General features: G+C 42.1%; 4 protein-coding genes across 4 annotated transcripts; all 4 read right to left on the bottom strand.

The window, feature by feature from the left end:
- Positions 1 to 884: 884 nt before the first annotated feature.
- On the bottom strand, positions 885 to 1,886 carry LOC139169171 (olfactory receptor 5V1-like). Its single transcript, XM_070754999.1, has one exon. The coding sequence runs from the start codon at positions 1,884 to 1,886 to the stop codon at positions 885 to 887; it is 1,002 nt and encodes a 333-aa protein (XP_070611100.1).
- A 3,112-nt stretch (positions 1,887 to 4,998) lies between these two features.
- Positions 4,999 to 5,955, bottom strand: LOC139169170 (olfactory receptor 5V1-like). The gene has a single exon (XM_070754998.1). The coding sequence runs from the start codon at positions 5,953 to 5,955 to the stop codon at positions 4,999 to 5,001; it is 957 nt and encodes a 318-aa protein (XP_070611099.1).
- A 7,703-nt stretch (positions 5,956 to 13,658) lies between these two features.
- On the bottom strand, positions 13,659 to 14,594 carry LOC139169169 (olfactory receptor 5V1-like). Its single transcript, XM_070754997.1, has one exon. The coding sequence runs from the start codon at positions 14,592 to 14,594 to the stop codon at positions 13,659 to 13,661; it is 936 nt and encodes a 311-aa protein (XP_070611098.1).
- A 5,579-nt stretch (positions 14,595 to 20,173) lies between these two features.
- LOC139169102 (olfactory receptor 5V1-like) lies at positions 20,174 to 21,133 on the bottom strand. The gene has a single exon (XM_070754919.1). It carries the CDS (start codon positions 21,128 to 21,130, stop codon positions 20,174 to 20,176), a length of 957 nt encoding a protein of 318 aa, XP_070611020.1. The 5' UTR covers positions 21,131 to 21,133.
- Positions 21,134 to 21,499: the final 366 nt, after the last annotated feature.

Genomic DNA, 21,499 nt, shown 5'->3' with positions numbered 1-21,499 from the left:
GCATGTAATTTCTAATAGTTTAGTAGCAAGCTGGGTTAAAATAAAAAGCCAGAATTAAGATTGTTTGTCACAGCTGCACACTAGAGTCTCACACAATAATGTAAACTCCCAAATAGTCTCTCTTTGCTCACAGATCTTTAATTAACATGATTCACTCTGTGTTGGTGGGAAGCCTGGAGACGCAGATTTCAGCTTCTTGCTTTGTAATTCACAAAAAAAGTCCCAAAGCACAATCATATCAGCCATTTCTCACATTCAGACATTGACTTCAGCACTAGCTCATCACAAGGCTCACCCTTAAGTAACCAAAAGGCATGGCCAAGTGTTCTAGAGATCTATTCATGCAGAGACCTCCTCCTGCTCAGCCATTCATGTCATCTGACAGTCCTGCACACTCTGGCATTGAGAAGAGGTTCTTCCTCTTCCTCTGAGTCACTCATGGGCACCTCTGGAGGTGCAACAGACCTTGGTTGTCTTTCAGCCTCTGACCCCACATCCTCTCCGACCTCCTTGCTATCAGACTAGGATACCAACCCACATCCATCCCTCAATCCTCAGAATCCGTGATCAGCTGTGCAGGATGTGGACGGGCCACAACAGTGATCAGGATTTCAGAGCTGGATCGCAGAGAACCAATAGGAAAGAGACAAAGAAGGTATTAAAGGCTGGAAATAAGATCAACAGAAGCATGTAATTCAATGCAATATATACCTTGGTCATTCAGTAATCATACTCTCCATTTTTTTTTTAACATTGCAGCCATTCTGGGCCTCTGTCATGCCCGTACTCTATCCATCATCTATCTATTATTTACTTATTTATTGTCCTTTTGTTTGTCTCTTTGTTTAACCGCTATGCCGCCCAATCCCATGGGACTCAGTTTCTTATGTCCTTACAACAACTGCGAGAGGTTTTTTTCTCATGGAAACAACATCAACATTGAGAAAGTACTGTGCTCTCTTCCAGCAGCTGAGAACCTTCTTCATGGCTCCTTTCACCTCCTTGTTGCGGAGGCTGTAGATCAAAGGGTTCAGCATGGGGGTGACAATGCAAAACGATGTGGAGATTAGAGTGTCAGTTTCGATGGAGTAGCCAGCACTGGGCTGGTTGTAGTTCAAGAACCCATTTCCAACATAGAGGATTACCACAGCAATGTGCGATGCACAAGTAGAGAAGGCTTTGTGCCTGCCGGTGTTTGAACGAATCTTGAAAATAGAGACCAAAATAAAAACATAGGAGAAGATGATGAAGAGGAAGGGACCAAGGCCAACAAAGATGCTGGTGACGTGACTCGTTAATTCGTTGACCCAGGTATCACTGCAGGCAATTTTCAGTAATGGAGGAACATCACAAAAGATGTGAGGAACATTGCTGTTTCCACAAAACTCTAACCTGGAAGCAAGAATAGTGTAGATTGCTGAGTTCATGAATCCCCAGAGCCAGATGGTCACAAACAGCTGGACACACAACTTGATCCTCATCAGGTGGGCATAGTGCAAAGGTTGGCAGATGGCAGCATAGCGGTCATAGGCCATGATGGCCAGCAGTATTGGCTCACAGCCCGCAAAGCCCATCAGGAAGAAGGCTTGTGCCAAGCACTGGTTGTAGGAGATGGTGTACTGTTGGCATAGGAGGTTCACCAGGATCTTTGGCACCACCACTGAAGAAAGGCAGATATCCAAGCAGGAGAGCTGGCTGAGGAAGAAGTACATGGGAGTATGGAGACGGGAATCCAGGAGAACCAGGGTGATGATCATGAAGTTGCCCAGCAGGGTGACCAAATAGGCAGCCAGGAACGCCAAGGAAACTTGGACCTGGTGGCTCTGAAGTCTGGAGAATGGCAGGAAGATAAATTCTGTCCTCTGTGTTTGATTGTTGGAATCCATGAGGATCCCCATCTAATAAACAAACAAATGAAATGAAATTCAATGGAGAGAAAAGTAAAATCCTACACCTAGGTAAGAGAAACCAAAGACATACATAAAAAACAGGTGAAACCACACTCAATAGCAGTGGCTACAAGAAGGATCTTGGAGTCTTGGTGGACAACCAACTAAATATGAGCCAGCAATGTACATTCCTAAGTTACATTAACAGAGGGATACAATCTAGGATTATGGAGGTATTCATACCACTCTATAAAACCTTAGTTAGACCACACCTACAGTACTGCTTTCAGTTTTGATCACCACACTACAAAAAAGACATTGAAACTGTAGAGAAAGTGCAGAAGAGAGCAACCAAGATGACAAGGGGACTGGAAACTAAAATGTACAAAGAGAGGTTTCAGGAACTAGGCACAGACAGTCTGGCGAAGAGAAGGACCAGGGGAGACATAATAACGGTGTTCCAATACTTGAGGGGCTGCCACAGAGGGGAGGGGGAGTCAGGCTGTTTTCCAAAGCACCAGAAGGCCAGACAAGGAATAACGTATGGAAGCTGACCAAGGAGAGATTCAGCCTGGAAATAAGGAGGAACTTTCTGATGGTGAGAGTGATCAACCAGTGGAATAGAAGTTGCCTGCGGAGGTTGAGAGAGCTCCAACACTAGAAGGAGATTGGACTGCCTGAATTTGTCTGGATGGATTTGTCTGAAATAATATAGGGTCTCCTGCTTGAGCAGGGGGTTGGACTAGATGACCTACAAGTCCCTTCCAACTTGAATGAATGAATGGATAGATAGATGATAGATAGATAGATAGATAGATAGATGATAGATAGATAGATAGATAGATAGATAGATAGATAGATAGATAGATAGATAGATAGATAGAAATTCAGTGATGAGAAAAGTCAGATTCTACACCAGCCAGAAAAGGCAATGCGATCCTAGACTGTATTAACAGAGGGATAGAGTCAAGATCATGTGAAGGGTTGATATCACTTTATGATGCTTTGGCAAGACCACATTTGGAATATTGCTCCCGGTTTTGTTTGCTACATTATAGAAAAGATGTTGATACTCTGGAATGAGTGCAGAAAGGAACAACAAAGAAGATTAGAGGACTAGAGGCTAAAACATCTGGAGAACTGTTGCAGGAATTGGGTAGGACTAGTCTAGTGAAAACAAGGACTAGGGATCAGAGTAGATTTGATAGGTTGCTACAAAAAATGGAGGTCAATCTATTTTCCAAAACTCCTGAAGGCAGGACAAGAAGCAATGAATAGAAACCGATCAAGCAGAGAAGTAACCTGGGATTAAGCAGACAATTCCTAACAGTGAGGACAACCAACCAGTGGAACAGCTTGTCTTCAGAAGTTGTGAGTGCTCCAAATCTTACAAAGCCCCCCCGCATCGCAAATGGAGGGAGAATCTTTGATGGACCACAAAGCAGCTCACCTTTGCTGGTTATCCCACCTGCAGAAGATCAGTTGGTGGATGAAGCAGAATCATCTTCTCCCCAAGTTCTCCCAGGGTTGGCCTCCAATGCCATGAACTTAGAGTCAATGCTCTGCGTTGAGAGAGAAGGAAGGGAGGTGTTTGGATGTCGATCCTTAGAACAGAACAAATCTCTTAGTTGCTTGCATTATCCATAGCAGGTGATGCTCGTGGGGGAGATTAATCCTTGGTATGAGGGCCCGGCAGTATTCCTGCCTGGGATCCTCCCAGGAGTAGAGCTTGGAGGGCAGACAGCAGGGATCCTTGGGGAAATAGCTGGTTTCTTTTGGACTTCTTAACTTTTCTTGTAGCATATTCAGGGGATGGGGAGAAATTGAGAGGGCAAAGCCGAAGAATCCGTTCCAGATCTCAACCTGAAATCAATGGTCTCATTTGCTTCTAGCTGGAAATAAATCAAGAGCCCATAGTGGTTAGAATTCAGTATTGCAGGCTAATTCTACTGTCTGCCAGCAGTTCGATCCTGACTGGCTCAAGGTTTACTCAGCCCATCCTTCCCTGGTCAGTCTGCTAGAGTCTTCGGAGAGGGGCAGCATACAAATATAATCAAATAATAGATAGATAGATAGATAGATAGATAGATAGATAGATAGATAGATAGATAGATAGATGATAGATAGATAGATAGATAGATAGATAGATAGATAGATAGATAAATAAATAGATAAATAGACAGACAGACAGACAGACAGACAGACAGACAGACAGACAGACAGACAGACAAGAAAGAATGCAAATTGTTGGGGGCAATGGGCTGACTCTGTAAAGCGCTTAGAGAGGGCTGGAAAAGCACTATGAAGACTATATGTCTAAAGGCTAGTTCTAGGAAGGAAGGGAGAGAGGGAGGGAGGGGAGGGAGGAAGGAAGGAAGGAAGGAAGGAAGGAAGGAAGGAAGGAAGGAAGGAAGGGGCATGGTGGCATAGTGGTTAGGGTGCAGTATTGCAGGTTGACTCGGCTGCCCATTCTTGGGAATTCGATCCTGACCGACTAAAGGTTGACTTAGCCTTCCATCCTTCCAAGGTCAGTCAAAGGAGAATGCAATTTGTTGAAGGCAATGGGCTGACTTTGTAAACTGCTTAGAGAGGGCTGGAAAAGCACTGTGAAGAGGTATATGAGGGCTATTGTCAGGGTTCCAAATACCATCGAAGCTCAAATCAGAGTCCGAGGCAAAAGTATTCGTCAGGCTCATTTAATAAAATGAAATCCATCCATCCCTTTCTGTACCTACTTGTATTTCTATTTACATTATTATTGTAAGCCGCCCTTCAGGATTAAGCAGCATACAATTAGAATAGATAGATAGATAGATAGATAGATAGATAGATAGATAGATAGATAGACAGACAGACAGACAGACAGACAGACAGACAGACAGACAGACAGACAGACAGGGAACCCCCACCTTCCCCTTATCCCAGCCCCTCCCCCTTTACAAACCTGTATCGGCCCCTCCTCTCCCCAAATTGAATGGGGCAGTCGGGCATTTGGCCATGCAGAGCTAGTGTGGCAGAATGAGAGTTGTGACAGTGTCTTTCATGTGTCTTTCCTGTCCTGACCATACTCAGGGGGGGGGGGGGAAGAATTGGCCTTCAAAGTTTGTCTTTAGAACTTCCGAGAAGAATCCCACTTTTTCCTGTGTCTTTCCAGGACCTTCCCCAGGGCCCCTTTCACCTCCTTGTTGCGTAGACTGTAGATCAGGGGGTTCATCATGGGGATAATAATACAATACATGGTGGAAATCAGGGTGTCGATCTCCAGGGAGTAGCCAGCACCGGGCTGGTTGTAGTTGACCAATCCATTCCCGAAGTAAAGGATGACCACCAGCAAGTGAGAAGAGCAAGTGGAAAAGGCTTTCTGTCTACCTAACTTAGAACGGATACGCAGGATGGATGCAAGGATGTAGAAGTAGGAGATGACCACCAAAAAGAAAGGGGCCATTCCTGCAAATATGGTGGCTATGTGTAACGTCGTCTGGCTCACGTGTATGTCACCGCAGGCAATTTTCAACAGCGGTGGGAGGTCACAGAAGATGTGGTGGATCTGATTATTTCCACAGAAGTGTACTTTGGAAGCCAAGGCTGTGTGAACTGCTGCATCCAGGAAGCCCCAGATCCAGATGGTCACAGCTGCTTGCATGCAAACATGTGGACTCATGAGGTGTGAGTAGCGCAAAGGCTGACAGATGGCAGCATAGCGGTCGTAAGCCATGATGGCTAGCAACCAGCATTCTGAGCCAGAGAAGGCCATGAGGAAGAACATCTGAGCAAAGCAAAGGTTGTAGGAGATGGTGTGTCTTTGGAGAAGGAGATTTGCTAGGATCTTGGGGACTGTGACTGTTGAGTAGCAGACATCCAAGAAAGATAAGTGGGTGAGGAAGAAATACATAGGACTGTGAAGGTGAGAGTCCACTAGGATGAGAGAGATTATCGTGCAGTTACCCAGAATGGTGACCAAATAGATGGTGAGGAACAACAGGATGAGATAGACCTGGCCAGGTGTGCTGTTGGAGAACCCCAGCAAAACAAACCCACTAACAAGAGTGTGGTTTCTGAAATCCATGGGAATTCAGGGATCCTGGGTAGCGAAGATCTTATATTACAGCAGGGAACAATTTGTAACACAATTTCTGTTGAGTTTGATTTTTGAGCTTTTTTTATAGTCAATTAGGCATGCTGGTTTCAAAACAGTAGTTAGGTTTTTCCTACCACGTCAAGTTATTTCTTCTCTACACCTTATATATATAATATATAATTAATTAAGCAATATGAGCATCAAATTGCATTGTTTACATAGCCCTCTTGCTCACTTCCCAGAAAATCTTGGTGCAGTTAGTGATGAGCAGGGTGAGCAATTCCACCAAGATTTGAAGGTCATGGAGGCACAGGATCAAGGTAGATGGGATGGACAGAGGATGGCTGACGACTGTGGGAGTGTGAAGTGAGAATGTCCACAGATTAAACACTCCAGGAAAAGCTATAAGCGAAATTTTTCAGCTTAATATGTATAATTACCATTCGACAAAAAACCCCAACTATTTCTATGAACACAATTTAACTTGCAGTAACTATTATAGCCTTTGTATGAATAAAATTATTCTTTGTTAACAGTATATTTGGTAAGTTTTTCCTTTCCTTTCCTTTCTATGCGCAATTTGTATGACTGTAGCTGAAAAAGTTGACATTATAGATAAAAACTGTGGTTATTTTTGGATCCAGAGGCCAAAGGTTAGTTAAAAACAAGTCACAGATTTAAGACAACAAAGTTGTGGTTCCCCAGTGTTATTTCTACATAAATGCCTTTTGCATAATATTATATCTGGAATCTTGAGGTTTTGTAGTGCAAGAAAGAGGCGATAGAAATGGTGGAAGGTCCACCTTCGTCTCATTTGATCCTCTCAGCTGAAGGATTCCACTTTCAGACAAGCGGCTGGGATGTTCCAGAGTCCAACTGGTGCCAAAATCAAAGACATTATTGTGTTTCTCGCTGCTTTGGAAATGATCTTTCTTTTGATAAAAGCCCACGCGTAGAAGCATTGTGACCTACCAGAAGAAAGAAAGAATAGTAAAACAATGTAATGATAATTGATTAGGAACCATGTTAACTTCTACCTCCTGGCCAGGTTAAGGATAAAGACATAATAGAATGGATATAAAATTAAGAAATTAAGAATTATAATTATGAAAGGTGCAAAGCTAAAGGTTAAGCTAAGTTTCAGCAAGGTCTTAGCACGAAGTGGGAAGCATCAACCTGAAGATGACAAGTGGGACCTCGTTAAAACATCACCAGGATTCTATCAACCTTACATGGGAAAAGACATGTGTGTGTGTGTGTGTGCGTATTCACATCATTGGCCTGAGCCCAGTTGTCTTTTGGAAAAGCACCTTAGGGACCCCATGACATGAATGATTGGGAATGACCCTATCTAACAAAATGAAATTGAAAGGGGGGAAAATGTCAGGTTCTACATTTAGGCAGGAAAAACCAAATGGCCAGGTAAAGGATTGGTGGTATCTGGTTCAATAATAGTAACTGTGAGAGGGATATTAGTGGACAATCACTTAAATGTGAGCCAGCCATGTACTGCAGTTGCCAAAAAGGCCAACATAGTTCTAGGCTGCATAAACAAAGGGATAGAATCAAGATCACATGAAATGTTAATACCACTTTATAAGACCTTGGTAAGACCAATTTTAGAATATACTGCATTTAGTTTTTGTCACCAGGATGTAAAAAGGATATTGAAACTCTAGAAAGAATGCAGAGAAGAGCAACAAAGGTGTTTGCAGGGGGTGAGGGTGGGTAAAACATACAAAGAATGGTTGATGGAATTGGGTATGGCTAGTTTAATGAAAAGAAGGACCTAGGGAGACATGATAGTAGGGATCCAATATCTCAGGGGTTGCCGCAGGGAAGGAGTCAACCTATTCTCCAAAGCACCTGCAGGTAGGACAAGAAGCAATGGATGGAAAGTAATCAAGGAGAGAACTAACCTAGAACAATTAACCAGACTTGCCTCCAGAAGTTGTGGGAGCTCCATAACTGGAGGTTTTAAAGAAGAGACTGGACAACCATTTCTCTGAAACGGCATAAGGTTTTCTAACTGAGGAGAGAGTTGGGCTAGAAGACCTCCAAGCTCCCTTCCAACTCTGTTATTCTGGAAAGAACTTCAAAAGGATGCTGGATGGGCCATAAAGTGACTCACCTTTGCTGCAGGAGACCAGCTGTGGCTGAAGGAGAATCACTGTCGCTCCATGTTGCATTCTGACACAATGAGATCTGATGTGACTTAGTCCCACAGAGCAGGAAGGGAGATGACTAGAAGCTCATTCTTGAAACAGAAGCCTCACTCGTGGTTCCTGCATTGTGCAAGGCATGTAGTGATCGTGGAAGAAAATGTGCCTTGGTGTGTGTATACTCTGGGGATACTCCTGCCCTGGATTCTACAGGGAGTAGAGCTGGGAGTAGAAACAGCAGGGATGCTCTGGGGGAAAATGATCTCTTGTAGAACTTACCAACCAGGTCTAGCTAAACTTTATTCATTCATTCATTCATTCATTCATTCATTCATTCATTCATTCATTCATTCATTCATTGGATTTTTGTAGCCACCCAACCAAGTGACTCTGGGTGGGTTACAATTCTAAAAATATCATAAAACCAATGAAAACAGATTTTAAAAAAACATTCACATGATTTAAAAAATGCTCAGCTTAAAAATAAAAATATTATTTGCTGTCATCCTTGGTTTTGGGCCTGGCCATCAGGCCATCAAGGTTACCAGCTCCTTGAGTTGCATCCTGAAACCTATTAGCTACTAGTGAGAAGAGAGGAGTAATCTTGCAGTGCTATGGATGATCCCTAAGGATCCATTTCATGGCATCTTGGACCTTCTGGAGGTCTTTTATTTTGATCAGGTGGGCTATGGCTTCAAAGGATTCCTAAGCAAACAGGTTAGCTAGACTCACTTCAGTTGGGTTTCCATATAGGGGCAACACTTATCATGTTCATTGGCTATCTCTGGTGGAATCAGGAGGAAGGTAGTCAACCACCATGGTGGTATCCTTCTGTATTTTGATGAAAACCACAAATGGGGATGGCATATTTATTTATTTATTTATTTACTGGAATTTTTTTTATGCCGCCCTTCTCCTTAGACTCAGGGCAGCTTACAACATGTTAGGACTTTTTAACAGAGCCAGCATATCGCCCCCACAATATGTTGTATGGTTTGCTGTATTTCCCCTTATGATTGTTTCTAGTTATTAGTGGGTGGGTGATTAGCATTGAGCTTGAATGTCTATATCAGGGGTGTCTAATCTTGGCTACTTTAAGACTTGTGGACTTCAACCCTCAGAATACTTAAAAAGGTTTCCAAGGTTGGGTAAGGTTATCCATTGATCCGAGGTAATTTTTTGATCCAGAATATGGTGGCAAGAGTAGTTTTTGCCTCTTTCCCTGAACCCCAGAGGGCTCCCTTCCTCTTCCTAGATGGCAATATATTGGTCAAAAATGTTCATAGCATAAAATGGCTAAAGGGTAAATTATCAAAAACTAGGCAGCTGTTCATGGCTAATGACCTCCTCAGGCCAGAATTGAAGAAATCAATAAAAAGTCTCTTTGAAGAGTCTATTAATCACTCAAACTCTTTGCAGACATTGTGGGGAAGCAGATTGCTGATATTTAAAGCTGCCTTGTAGCAGAGAATCTCTCTAAAACCTGGAGGCCACACCCTGAATTCATTGCAAGACCGCCCCTTATAAAACCACAAGGCGTGGCCAAGTGTTCTATAGATTTATTCACATCCAAACCTCTTCCTCAAATATTCCTGCCTGCTGATACTTCTCCTCACACTTGCATCTAGAAGGGACTCTTCGTCATCTCCTGAGTCACTCAATAACACCTCTGGAGGTGATGGTTGTCTTTCAGCCTCTAGCTCCACATCCCCTCCACTCTCAGACTTGGGTGGCAAGTATACTGGCCTAGGATGCCAAAACACACCTGTCTCTTGAGCCTCAAAATCCATGATCAGCTGAGCAGGATGCGGATGGGCCAGAACAGTTTCCCCAAAGCTTTGGTGCACTAGACTGGACTACTAAAGCTGACCTTAATTCCACCCACACCCAAACTGGAAGCCCTGATGGGGGGGGGGGTAATGGAAGAGGATGCTAAAATATGTCCCCCCACACCCTTAAAGCTCCATCACCAGAAGTCTGAGGAAGCCACTTAGGTCTTCTAACCTCTAACTCACCTAGTCACAGATGACCTGTTCTCTGTCCTACAGAAAGGAGCTTCTCTCTGCCACTACTACAAGGAAATGCCCTTTGGGAGGGCAAAGACTGCTAATGAATCTCTGGGCAGAGGCTGATGAGAGGATACAGTGATGAAGGACCAGAATATGATGGATGGGGAGACAGGGATGAAAGGTTCCCCCCACCATGGTTGCAATCCTATATCTCCAAGTGCAGGAACGGCCCCCTCCTTGATTCTTGGATTCAGAAATAACAGGGGGAGATGCAATGGAAGGGATGGGTCACTTTGAGGAGATGCTGGCTAGGAAACCATCAGATAAGAGAGGGACAAGCCCTTGGTGGCATAATGATTAGAAGAAGAAACTTAGAAGAGACTCACCCTAATGGATCAAGCAGTTACAAACAGAGGGCAGGAACTTTGTACTAGGAAGATTCCATTAATGTTGCCTTCATATAAAGTGGATTTAGGTCACCTAGTTGTGTTTACTCTGATTGGCCGATAGTACCCACAATTTGTGCTTCTTGTTAGGACTCTGTCCATATCTGTTGGGTTGGCAATATATTGACGGGAGGTGTTGCAGACTGCCACAAGAGGGAGCTAGAGTTCATAGCTTATTTCTCTGAGTCACTCTCCATGTTTCCCTTTATCTAAGTAACTCACTGTTAATGGCTACTCACTGTTAGGTTTGCTCTGCTTTTTCTCTGCAATTTCTCTATATTGTAGTCATATATTATAACTAAAATGTGTTTAAGCTTGATATCCTTGTTTACTGATTATGACAAAGACAACTGGTAAGAAAGACAATGTAGTTAATAATATTTGGATTGTTTTTCTGACTGATGTGTGTGACTTTAGACTGTTTATCTGAAGATATTATTTCTCATGTTAGTTAATTCAAGTTAGTATATCTGTGTATGGATGAGTATTTATTCACAACTAATCTCATTCTAAACATTTGTGTGTGCACAATCTTTGTAAACAAGGATAACTCTGCTCATACATCCATACATTGTCTGGATTAGGCCAAAAAGTTGACATCAGTGCTTAAATCAGGATGAAAATCAATTTTTTCAAAGTGGATGTTCAAGAGGAAAATGTATCAAAGAAGAAAGTTTTGATCTGTGCATGTAGGGAAGTGAATTCAACATAATGAATCCCTCTCGAGGGTCATTAATTGACTGCTGTTTCATAGCAAAGCAAAGATTATGACATTTCTGATGTTTGTTATAAATGGTTTGTGATGACAAAGAATTGCATTGCAGCCTCCATGGCGTGATTGTTTGGGCACACAGACATGTAACGAGGTCCCTTAACTCTTAATTTCATCATTCCAATTACTGTAACTAGCCATCTTTCTCTCTCATCAATGCTGGTTATTCCCACCGGCAGCACCTTCTCCTGGGAGATCAGTCTCTGCTCTCGGGCACAGTTGAGCCCTAGAGTGGCAAAACTTTCGATTTGGTGTGCAGTGCTTTATAGCATCATGTTGAGGGTAGGAATTGAAACAGTTTATGTCCAGGACACGAGTGGTCAGTAAATATTTTCACGTCCCTCTTTTTGACTCATGCAGTATACAGGTCCTCAATGATATTCCCAATAAATCTGTTCTTTGAGGAATCTACCTGCCTTGGAGTTTGCTATTACTTGGAACCCTGGCAAATTGTTGTCTCTTCTGCTAAGGCCTCTCTTGAGTGGCAGTTGCTTATTTCTGTGCTTCCAAACAATAGAAAAATCTGGAATCCGTGGAATGTTGCCTGTCCCAGCAGATTTTGAACCAATGAGAAGTTACATATCACCAAACATGTCTTTTCATGTAGAAAACAGGATTTTGTTTTAGGCTTGAGATAAAACCTCAGCAGGGTCTGAGACAGTCATTAGCCTACTAGGAGATTGATTGAGTTTTCAGGAATTTCTCTCCATCTCTTAAAACAACCCACCCTAAAATAATAATCTTTCAAAACCTGTACCTGTTAATTAGATCACCAATATTAAAATTGGATTTTGCTTCAAAAATATTTTTTATAATGTTTTTTGTAAGGTGTTTTTCCCCCCCCAATGTTGTACTATTATAACATTTTTTATCCTCATTGAAACCAAACAAACCACATTCAGTCTAGGCATGGTTTGAGCTGAGATATACTAAGGTAGTTTCAGCTTTTAAATTTCAAACGGTCTTCTCACATGTAGTTATAAAACTTTTTACCTGAACAATAGTTGACTGTTAAGCTCCTGAAGGTCAGGAGTACATGAGCTACTGAATCATCAATATAATTGGATTCACAACCTGAGAGTTCACAAAATATACTAAACTCAACAAACAAACAAAAAACTGAAAATGAGGTAAGCACTAACTACCTTTTGTTCTGTCTGGATGGATCACCAATTAGAATAAAAATCACACAAACACACACACAAAAAGGATCATCTATACATTGCTTCTAAAATGTCCATGTAAAAAAAGGTCAATAGTTTCAACTCAAAATTAATCCATTCTGGCAGTGTTCCCAGTTTAATTGTCTCTGAGATAAGAATAGGTCTTGGGATGGAAGCCAAACGCATTAGGGGAAATACCTTTGAAGTGATTCTGTCAATCAATTGAACTTACATTTTCTCCAAAGTCTTTTCAGAGATGCAGATTGCACGAGTTAGAGTGATCTGAAAGCATAAAGTTCTCCTGGAACTCTGGAGCTCACACACGGACCTGATTTTTTAATGTTGTTCACCATGCCCACTTATCCCCAGACTGTCCCTTACATAGTGACAAAGCATGGACAAGTGTTCCCTAGAGCTACTAACGCCAAGACCCCATTCTTTTCAGATACTCTTGTCTGGACATAGTTGTCCTCACTCTGGCGCCTAACATGAGCTCATCCTCTAATTCCTCCTCTGAGTCACTTAATACCATAACTGGAGTGCTACAGTCTCTAACTGATCCTCACCCTCTAACTCCACATCGCTCTCATGCTCAGACTCAGGTGACAAGAACACTGGCCTAGGATACCAATGCTTTGTCCAGGTTGGAAATTGCTCTCTGGGAAGAGCAGCTTCGTGGTTCAAAGCTCTGATTTTCTTGGACTCACAATTTATTTTTTATAACAAAATTCTCATGTGTACAATTACAATGATTTACTTGCCTGAAGATAGCTAACTAGTAACAGATGAACACACAGCATACAGGTAAATCATGCTAAGCGAGCAGGTGAGCCTATGATTGCTAGCATAACTTTTTTCTCTTAGCTAGAACAATAGAAGAGATGAATAAGCAAGTAACCTTTACCCTAGATACACAGAAAGTAGGCAAATGTCTTTTTAGACTTAAATAAGGCAGAAGAGGGAGATGCTTTATTAGCAAAATAGGTTTGCCTATCATTGCAATAACTGGCAATGGCCTACATCCTGGTGTTCTTCATGTGTCTTTTCTGTCCTGTTTATATTCAGGAAAAACAAGAATTGGCCTCTTGATGTTCCAAGAAGGGCTTCAAAGTTTGTCTTTAGAATTTCTCAAAAGAATCCTACATTCTCCTGTGTCTTTCTAGGACCTTCTTCAGGGCCCCCTTCACCTCCTTGTTGCGCAAGCTGTAGATTAGGGGGTTCATCATGGGGGTGACAATACAATACATGGTGGAAATCAGGGTGTCAGTCTCCAGGGAGTAGCCAGCACTGGGCTGGTTGTAGTTGACCGAACCATTCCCGAAGTAAAGGATGACCACCAGCAAGTGAGAAGAGCAAGTGGAAAATGCTTTCTGTCTACCTGAGTTAGAACGGATACGCAGGATGGATGCAAGGATGTAGCAGTAGGAGATGACCACAAAAAGAAAGGGACCCAAGCCCACAAATGCGGTGGCTATGTGGATTGTTATCTCACTGACAGATTTGTTACCGCATGCAATTTTCAACAGTGGTGGGAGGTCACAGAAGATGTGGTGGATCTGATTATTTCCACAGAAGTGTAAGTTGGAAGCCAAGGCTGTGTGAACTGCTGCATCCAGGAAGCCCCAGATCCAGATGATCACAGCTGCTTGGATGCAAACATGTGGACTCATGAGGTGTGAGTAGCGCAAAGGCTGACAGATGGCAGCATAGCGGTCGTAAGCCATGATGGCTAGCAACCAGCATTCTGAGCCAGAGAAGACCATGAGGAAGAACATCTGAGCAAAGCAAAGGTTGAAGGAGATGGTGTGTCTTTGGAGAAGGAGATTTGCTAGGATCCTGGGGACTGTGACTGTTGAGTAGCAGACATCCAAGAAAGATAAGTGGCTGAGGAAGAAATACATGGGACTGTGAAGGTGGGAGTCCACCAGGATGAGAGAGATTATCATGAAGTTACCCAGAATGGTGACCAAATAGATGGTGAGGAACAACAGGATGAGATAGACCTGGCCAGGTGTGTTGTTGGAGAACCCCAGCAAAACAAATTCACTAACAAGAGTGTGGTTGCTGAAAGCCATGGGAATTCAGTGATCTTGGGTAGCGAAGATGCTTGGTTATTGAAACAGATGTCCAAGTGCCACCTCTATGTTGGTTAGGGCAGGCAGGGTTCCCTTGGGTCCCATTTGTTGGGGGTCCAGGGGAAGGGAGGGTTTTGCCTTCTCTTTCTACTCAAGATCCCCATGGACAATTGGTGGGCCACTGTGGGACACGGAATGCTGGACTCGAGGGGCTTTGGCCAGATTCCGCAGGGCTTTTCTTAGGTTCTTACAGGTTCTTTTGCTAAAGGAGAGCAAAAAGATAATTGAACGAGGGTTTTTTGTTTGTTTGTTTTAATCTCCAAATATCCACCATTTTTACAAAGCAAATATGTTGACTTAGGTTTTGCAGTGGATTAAACGGTCTATAAAATATAAATCGTGCACTTAAATCAAAGTTGACAGAGATATTAAGTTGTTATTTTTTTGTTCCTATCAATTGGAATCTTTCAAAGAATCTCTTGTGATTGTTCTGGCTCAGAACGGACACTTGTTTTAAGTTCTGACCTTTTGCAATTTTGGACCAACTTACCCTTCAGAATAATAAAAAAGACACAACAGTGAAAAGTGGAAGTACTTTCCTCAAATAGGAAGGATATTAATGTTAGTGTTTAGGAAAGCATCTTGTGATCCCTGAGGAAAGATCAAACCATACCCATCTTTGCTGCTAGATTAGAGCCTTGGTGGTGCAGTGGTTAAAGTGCAGTACTGCAAGCTGCTTCTGCTGATTGCTGGCTGTAGTTCACCAGTTCAAATCTCACCACCGACTCAGCCTTCCATCCTCCTGAGGTGGGGTCAAATGAGGACCCAGATTGTTGGGGGCAAGAGGCTGATTCTATAAACCACTTAGAGAGGGCTGTATAGCACTAGGAAGTGGTATATTAGTCTAAATGATATTGCTAATATCCATTGTCAACCCTACAGGGGCCATCAAACATTGAACAGAATAAGAGAATTGGAAGGGGCCTTGGAGTCCAACTCCCTCCTCAATCAGGAGACTCGATACAATTCTGGACAAAAGGCTGTCCGATCTCTTCTTAAAATTTCCAGTACAGAGCACCCACAACTTCTGGAGGCAAGTCATTCTCCCAACCCTTTAAAGGAACTCAAAGATTCATCTTGGGTGTAGAGAACATGTGATAATTCCACATTCAAACTTTGGCCAATGAAAAGTAAATGAGGCACCTTTCAAATCTCCCATAATGATGACTAGTCAAAACTATTATTTATTTATTCTGTCAAGTACATATTGGTAGTATACACCGAGATAACACTGTTTATATATACATGATATTGGTACTAATAAGAGAGAAACTTAGGACAGGGATGGTAGGCACGTTGGTGCGAGAATGCACGCCCCTTGAGGTCAACAGTGGACAGTCTAAAGGTAAAGTTATGGGGATTTAGTGATGAAACAACAGAGTCCAGTAGTGAGTCCCATGCAGTAACAGCTCAGTTGCTGAAGTTATATTTTCTACAGTCGAGTTTGGAACGGTGTATTGTTGTGGCTGAAGCTGAAGTAGTTATTGACAGGAAGGACGTTGTAGCAGATGATTTTATTGATTGATTGATTGATTGATTGGACTCATATTTATGCCATATTTTATGGTCTATGCTACAATGTATTATGTAGCAGATGATTTTATGGGCTATATGGAACTGAAGAGGCTACAAACATGGCTTTACAAGCAGGAGGATTCAAGATTCTGCTCCGGGTGTCTTGCAGTGTCACTTGAAGAGGTTCTGTACTCTAGACTTGAGCCTGAATGCTTAATGCATCAAGAGCGTACAAAACATCTGCTAGACCAATCCTCGAATACAGCTCTCCTGTCTGGAACCCTCACTGCATATCGGACATTAAGACAATTGAGAGAGTCCAGAAATGCTTCACAAGAAGAGCCCTCCACTCCTCTGCTCACAACACAATACCTTACTCCACCAGACTTGAAATATTGGGCTTAGATAGCTCAGAATTATGTCGTCTTCGATCTGATCTAAATGTAGATCATAAAATCATCTACCACAATGTCCTACCTGTCAATGACCACTTCAGCTTCAACTGGGCACACAATAGTTACAAACTCAATTGTAAACCGCTCCAAACTCAAGTGCAGAAAATACGAATTCAGCAACAGAATGATCAATGCCTGGAATACACTACCTGACTCCGTGGTTTCTTCCCTGAACCCTCAAAACTTTAACCTTAGACTGTCTACTGTTGACCTCTCCCCATTTCCAAGAGGTCTGTAAGGGGCGTGCATAAGCATACCAATGTTACTCCCGTCCCTATCTTAATGTCCTATGGTCCTCATTTATTTGTACCTACTTTCTTATGTTTATGATTATATCAATACCTGATATCTTGTACATGTTTGACAAACAAACAAACAAAATAAAATAAATAAATACATAAATAAAATGTTCACATTACACTAGTTTACTGGATTGCTTACATTTCAGGTTGTCATGTTGTACCTTCAATGATTAATTTCTCTCCTTTGGTTTGTTCATCTCAGGGACTTCTTCTCAACAAGATCTAAGTATCACCCACAAGATCATATGCTGCAACGTCCTGCCTGTTGGCGACTACTTCAGCTTCAACCACAACAACACAAGAGCACACAACAGATTTAAACTTAATATTAATCGCTCCAAACTTGACTGTAAAAAATATGACTTCAGTAACCGAGTTGTCGAACCGTGGAACTCATTACCGGACTCCATAGTGTCATCCCCAAACCCCCAACACTTTACCCTTAGATTACCCACGGTTGACCTATCCAGATTCCTAAGAGGTCAGTAAGGGGAGAGTACAAGTGCACTAGAGTGCCTTCCGTCCCCTGTCCTATTGCTCTCCTGTATCTCCTATTCCTTTCTTCTATTCCTATATCTTCTCTTCTATTCTTTCATAGATATATTTTACTATGAGTATCTCCTCTATAAACTTCATCATGTATTTTACTATGTGTATATAGATATATACCCACTAAAACCCTCATTGTGTATTGCACAAAATAAATGAATGAATGAATAAATGAATGAATGAATAAATAAATAGTTCATTTGATGTCTTCAGCTGAGGTTTTCTCTTCCTGAAAGCAGCATCTTCATCCAGCCAACTAAGGAGAACCTCTTTCTGATAAGGAGCAAAGTGAAGAATCTTAGCCATGGTTTCCCTCTGCAGTTGGGGACTGACTTGAACAGAGATTCCCTCCCAACAACCCATGATGGACTCTCATCTGAAAGTAAGCTTTGAGGAATAGCTGCCTTTGCTGCTCAGAGGTGTAGTAAGACCACAAGTCTTAAAGTTGCCAAGTTTGGGGACCCCTATTTTAAAGCATGGAGGATAGAGCACTACCTGAAAACAGGTGAGGGGACACTACTGACCTGGTAGTGGGTGGGCTGCTGCTATCTTGCTCCAGATGTGGTGATGAACCCTCACCTCTGCATTGTTCTCAGTCCAGTTTACTTTTTTGAAGGGAGGGAAGAAGTATTGGCTTCACTTGGGTCTTCTCCAGCGTCTCCTGTGGAGAAGACAAATGAATGGAAGGCGTTTGGTCTGCAATGTCTTTTTTTATATATAAAAAAAATCAGTTTTAAAAGCAAAATACAAAGACAAGAACCACCCATAAACATATTTACATTTTACAATTCAGTTTACATTCTTTAGGCATTCATGTCATTCTATTTTCTTTTCTTTTCAAGCCAATTATAAAACTATGGAGGGAACATTACAAAATGACATTATCGGTCCCATACAAAGAAAATTTATGTAAAATGTTTTATCGCTGGCATTTTGCCTCTGCCAAATTAGCCAAAATATACCTAAATGTAGACCATAAATGTTGGAATTTATGGTACATATTATCATATATGGTGGGCATGCTCAAAGACAAAAAAATGGAACAGAATTAAAAATATGATGAAAGAAATAACAAAATAGGAAGTAGAATTAAAACCAGGAACATGTCTATTAGGGACAACACAAAAAAGTAAACTATTATTTAATTATACATACTTTAACAGTGGCCATAATATTTTTCACGCAGATACAGAAAAATGAAAACATACCGACAAAGAATATGGTGATCAAAAAAATATTGGACTGCGCAACAAGTAAGTAGACTTACAAAATTGGCAAGAAAAAGAATTATTTACTGTATGTGAATAAATATATATAATTGGTCTCCAATGTCTTGAAGGCATCACACAACCTCCTTGGCCCAAGAGTGGCATTCTTTATGGCGAGAGTCAGGCTGAGGGCTGGAGAAGACTACAGTTGTGTGTGAAGAAGACTGAAATAACTGGGGACTATTAATCCAGAGGGACCGTGACACCTTTAAGCTCACAGGCATAAAGAAATGATGTTATGTTCAGATATCATGTACTGTCCCATTAAGGAGACCATGAGATGACCAAATTTGGCAGATGGAGCCTGTTTTGTTTTCCATGGTAGCCTGATCCACAATATGCCCATTGTAGCCAAAGTTAGCAGGCCCCCCAAACCACTGAGGATGGATGGATGGATGGATGGAGGGAGGGATGGAGGGATGGAGGGATGGATGATAGACACAGATGATAGTAGTTAGAGATAGATAGATAGATAGATAGGTAGGTAGGTAGGTAGGTAGGTAGATAGATAGATACATAGATAGATAGATAGATAGATAGATAGATAGATAGATAGATAGATAGATAGATAGATAGATAGATAGGCACATCACAAATTGTCCAATTTTTAAAAAAATGTTTTGTTTGTCTTGCATGTGTTTTCGTCTATAAATAAAAAAAATATTTTTATTTTTTTAAAAAGCAACATTTTTCTGAGTGTTAATTGTATGAGCAAAGTAATCCTTGTTTACTAAGGTTGGGCACACACAGAAATGTTTATCCACACAGAGATATGCTAATCTGGATTAAAGTTTACTTTGAGAAATAACATCTTCAGATAAACAGTCTAAAGCCATACACATAATAAGTCAGAATCACAATCCAATTGCATATAAATCCAATTAAATAAATAAATAATAAATATATCCAAATATTGCCAACTACATAGTCTTTCTTACCAGTTTTCTTTATCATAATCAGCAAACAAATATATCAAGCCTAAACACATTTTACCTATAATACATGACCACAATACAGAGAGATTGCAGAGAGTTGCAGACCATACATACAGTGAGTAGCCAAACAAAGAGAAATAGAGAGGGTGACTCAGAGAAATAAACTATAAACTCTACCCCACCCCCTTGTGGTAGTCTGCAACACCCACAGTCAATATACAGTATTGCCAACCTAACAGTTATGGACAGACAGACAGAGTCCTAACAAGAAGTGAAACATTTTCAAGGGAAAACCCCAGAAACTCAAGTTGTTTTTTGGAGAAACCATTTTTGGGAATTCCTGAGTTCCTTTATCAGAAGATGGAACTCAAGTTGGCCTCTCTTGATGTTGTTGGAGCTCCTACTGAGTAGATTTTCTGGAAGATCCTTTGGGCTCCAGCATTTTCCTCTTGGCAAGGGTAGGAGACAGAGAAATTGTCCTATCAAATTGATCAGTCATTTTGATTGGTTAGAGGTATAATCGGTTTTCAGGCCATTCAGAAGTTTTTGTAGGGCATCCTTGACCTCCTTATTACGGAGGCTGTAGATTAAGGGGTTCAACATAGGGGTGAGGATACAATAGAGGGTGGAGATTAAGGTATCCACCCCTAAGGAGTAGCCTACCCTGGGACGGTTGTAATTCACATTGGCCATGCCAAAGTAGATCGTGACCACAACCAAGTGGGCAGTGCAGGTGGAGAAGGCTTTGCTCCTGCCGGTATTGGAATGGATCTTCAAGATGGCGGCGACTATATACGTGTAAGAGAATAGAATAAAGAGGAAAGGACACAATCCCATGAAGATGCTGGCCAAGTGGAGAGTGAGCTCATTGACGTAGGTGTCGCTACAGGCAATTTTCAGGAGTGGTGGAACATCACAGAAGATGTGGTCGATGTGGTTGGCCCCGCAGAAGTCCAAATTGGTGGCCAGGGTTGTGTGAAGTGATGAATCAAGGAAGCCCCAGATCCAAGAAGCCACAGCCAGCGGAACACGCACCTGACTGCTCATCAGAGTATTGTAATGCAACGGTTGACAAATGGCGGCATAGCGGTCAAAGGCCATGATGGCCAAAAGGGCACACTCCGATCCCGCGAAGGTCATCAGGAAGAACATTTGAGCCATGCACTGGTTGTACGAAATGGTGTTTCTCTGGCGCGAGAAATTGATCAGGATCTTAGGGACCGTGACGGATAAGTAGCAAACATCTAAGCAGGACAAATGGCTGAGGAAGAAGTACATGGGGCTGTGGAGACGTGGGTCCACCTGGATCAGGGTGAAGATGGTGACGTTGCCAATTAGGGTCACCAGGTAAATGGCTAGGAACACTACGAAGAGGTAGATCTGGCCACGCGAAACACCTGAGAAACCAAGAAAGATGAACTCAGCCACCTGGGTGTCATTGCTGGCCTCCATGGGATCCACAGGGTCAACCTGCACAGGGAGGAACAAAAGAGAAGGGTGTTTAAGAGCATGGCGACAAATTGGAGATCGTGAGAATTAATTGATTTATTTATTATTTCTACATTTATATGCCACCCGTCTCACTAGCCAAGTAAGATAGCTGCTTCAATGAGAACCATCCCAACTGCTGCACAAATGAGCAGGAAGAATGTGAACTCGTAAAGTCCATTGTCCACCTGCATTAAGAACATAAGAACACAAGAGGAGCCAGGCTGAATGGGGCCACAGCCCATCGAGTCCAGCATTCTGTGTCCCACAGTGCGCCACCAATTGTCCATGGGGATCTTGAGCAGAAAGAGAAGGCAAGACCCTCCCTTTTCC

The sequence above is a fragment of the Erythrolamprus reginae genome, chromosome 6 (genome assembly GCF_031021105.1).
Source record: "Erythrolamprus reginae isolate rEryReg1 chromosome 6, rEryReg1.hap1, whole genome shotgun sequence".
NCBI lineage: Eukaryota > Metazoa > Chordata > Lepidosauria > Squamata > Dipsadidae > Erythrolamprus > Erythrolamprus reginae.
The sequence above is the reverse complement of the archived record's forward strand: the minus strand, read 5'-3'. Positions and strand labels throughout refer to the sequence as shown.

Bases quoted from the DNA above. Each gene is read 5' to 3' on its own strand.
- LOC139169102 (XM_070754919.1), bottom strand. From the start codon at position 21,130: ATGGAGGCCAGCAATGACACCCAGGTGGCTGAGTTCATCTTTCTTGGT.
- LOC139169171 (XM_070754999.1), bottom strand. From the start codon at position 1,886: ATGGATTCCAACAATCAAACACAGAGGACAGAATTTATCTTCCTGCCA.
- LOC139169170 (XM_070754998.1), bottom strand. From the start codon at position 5,955: ATGGATTTCAGAAACCACACTCTTGTTAGTGGGTTTGTTTTGCTGGGG.
- LOC139169169 (XM_070754997.1), bottom strand. From the start codon at position 14,594: ATGGCTTTCAGCAACCACACTCTTGTTAGTGAATTTGTTTTGCTGGGG.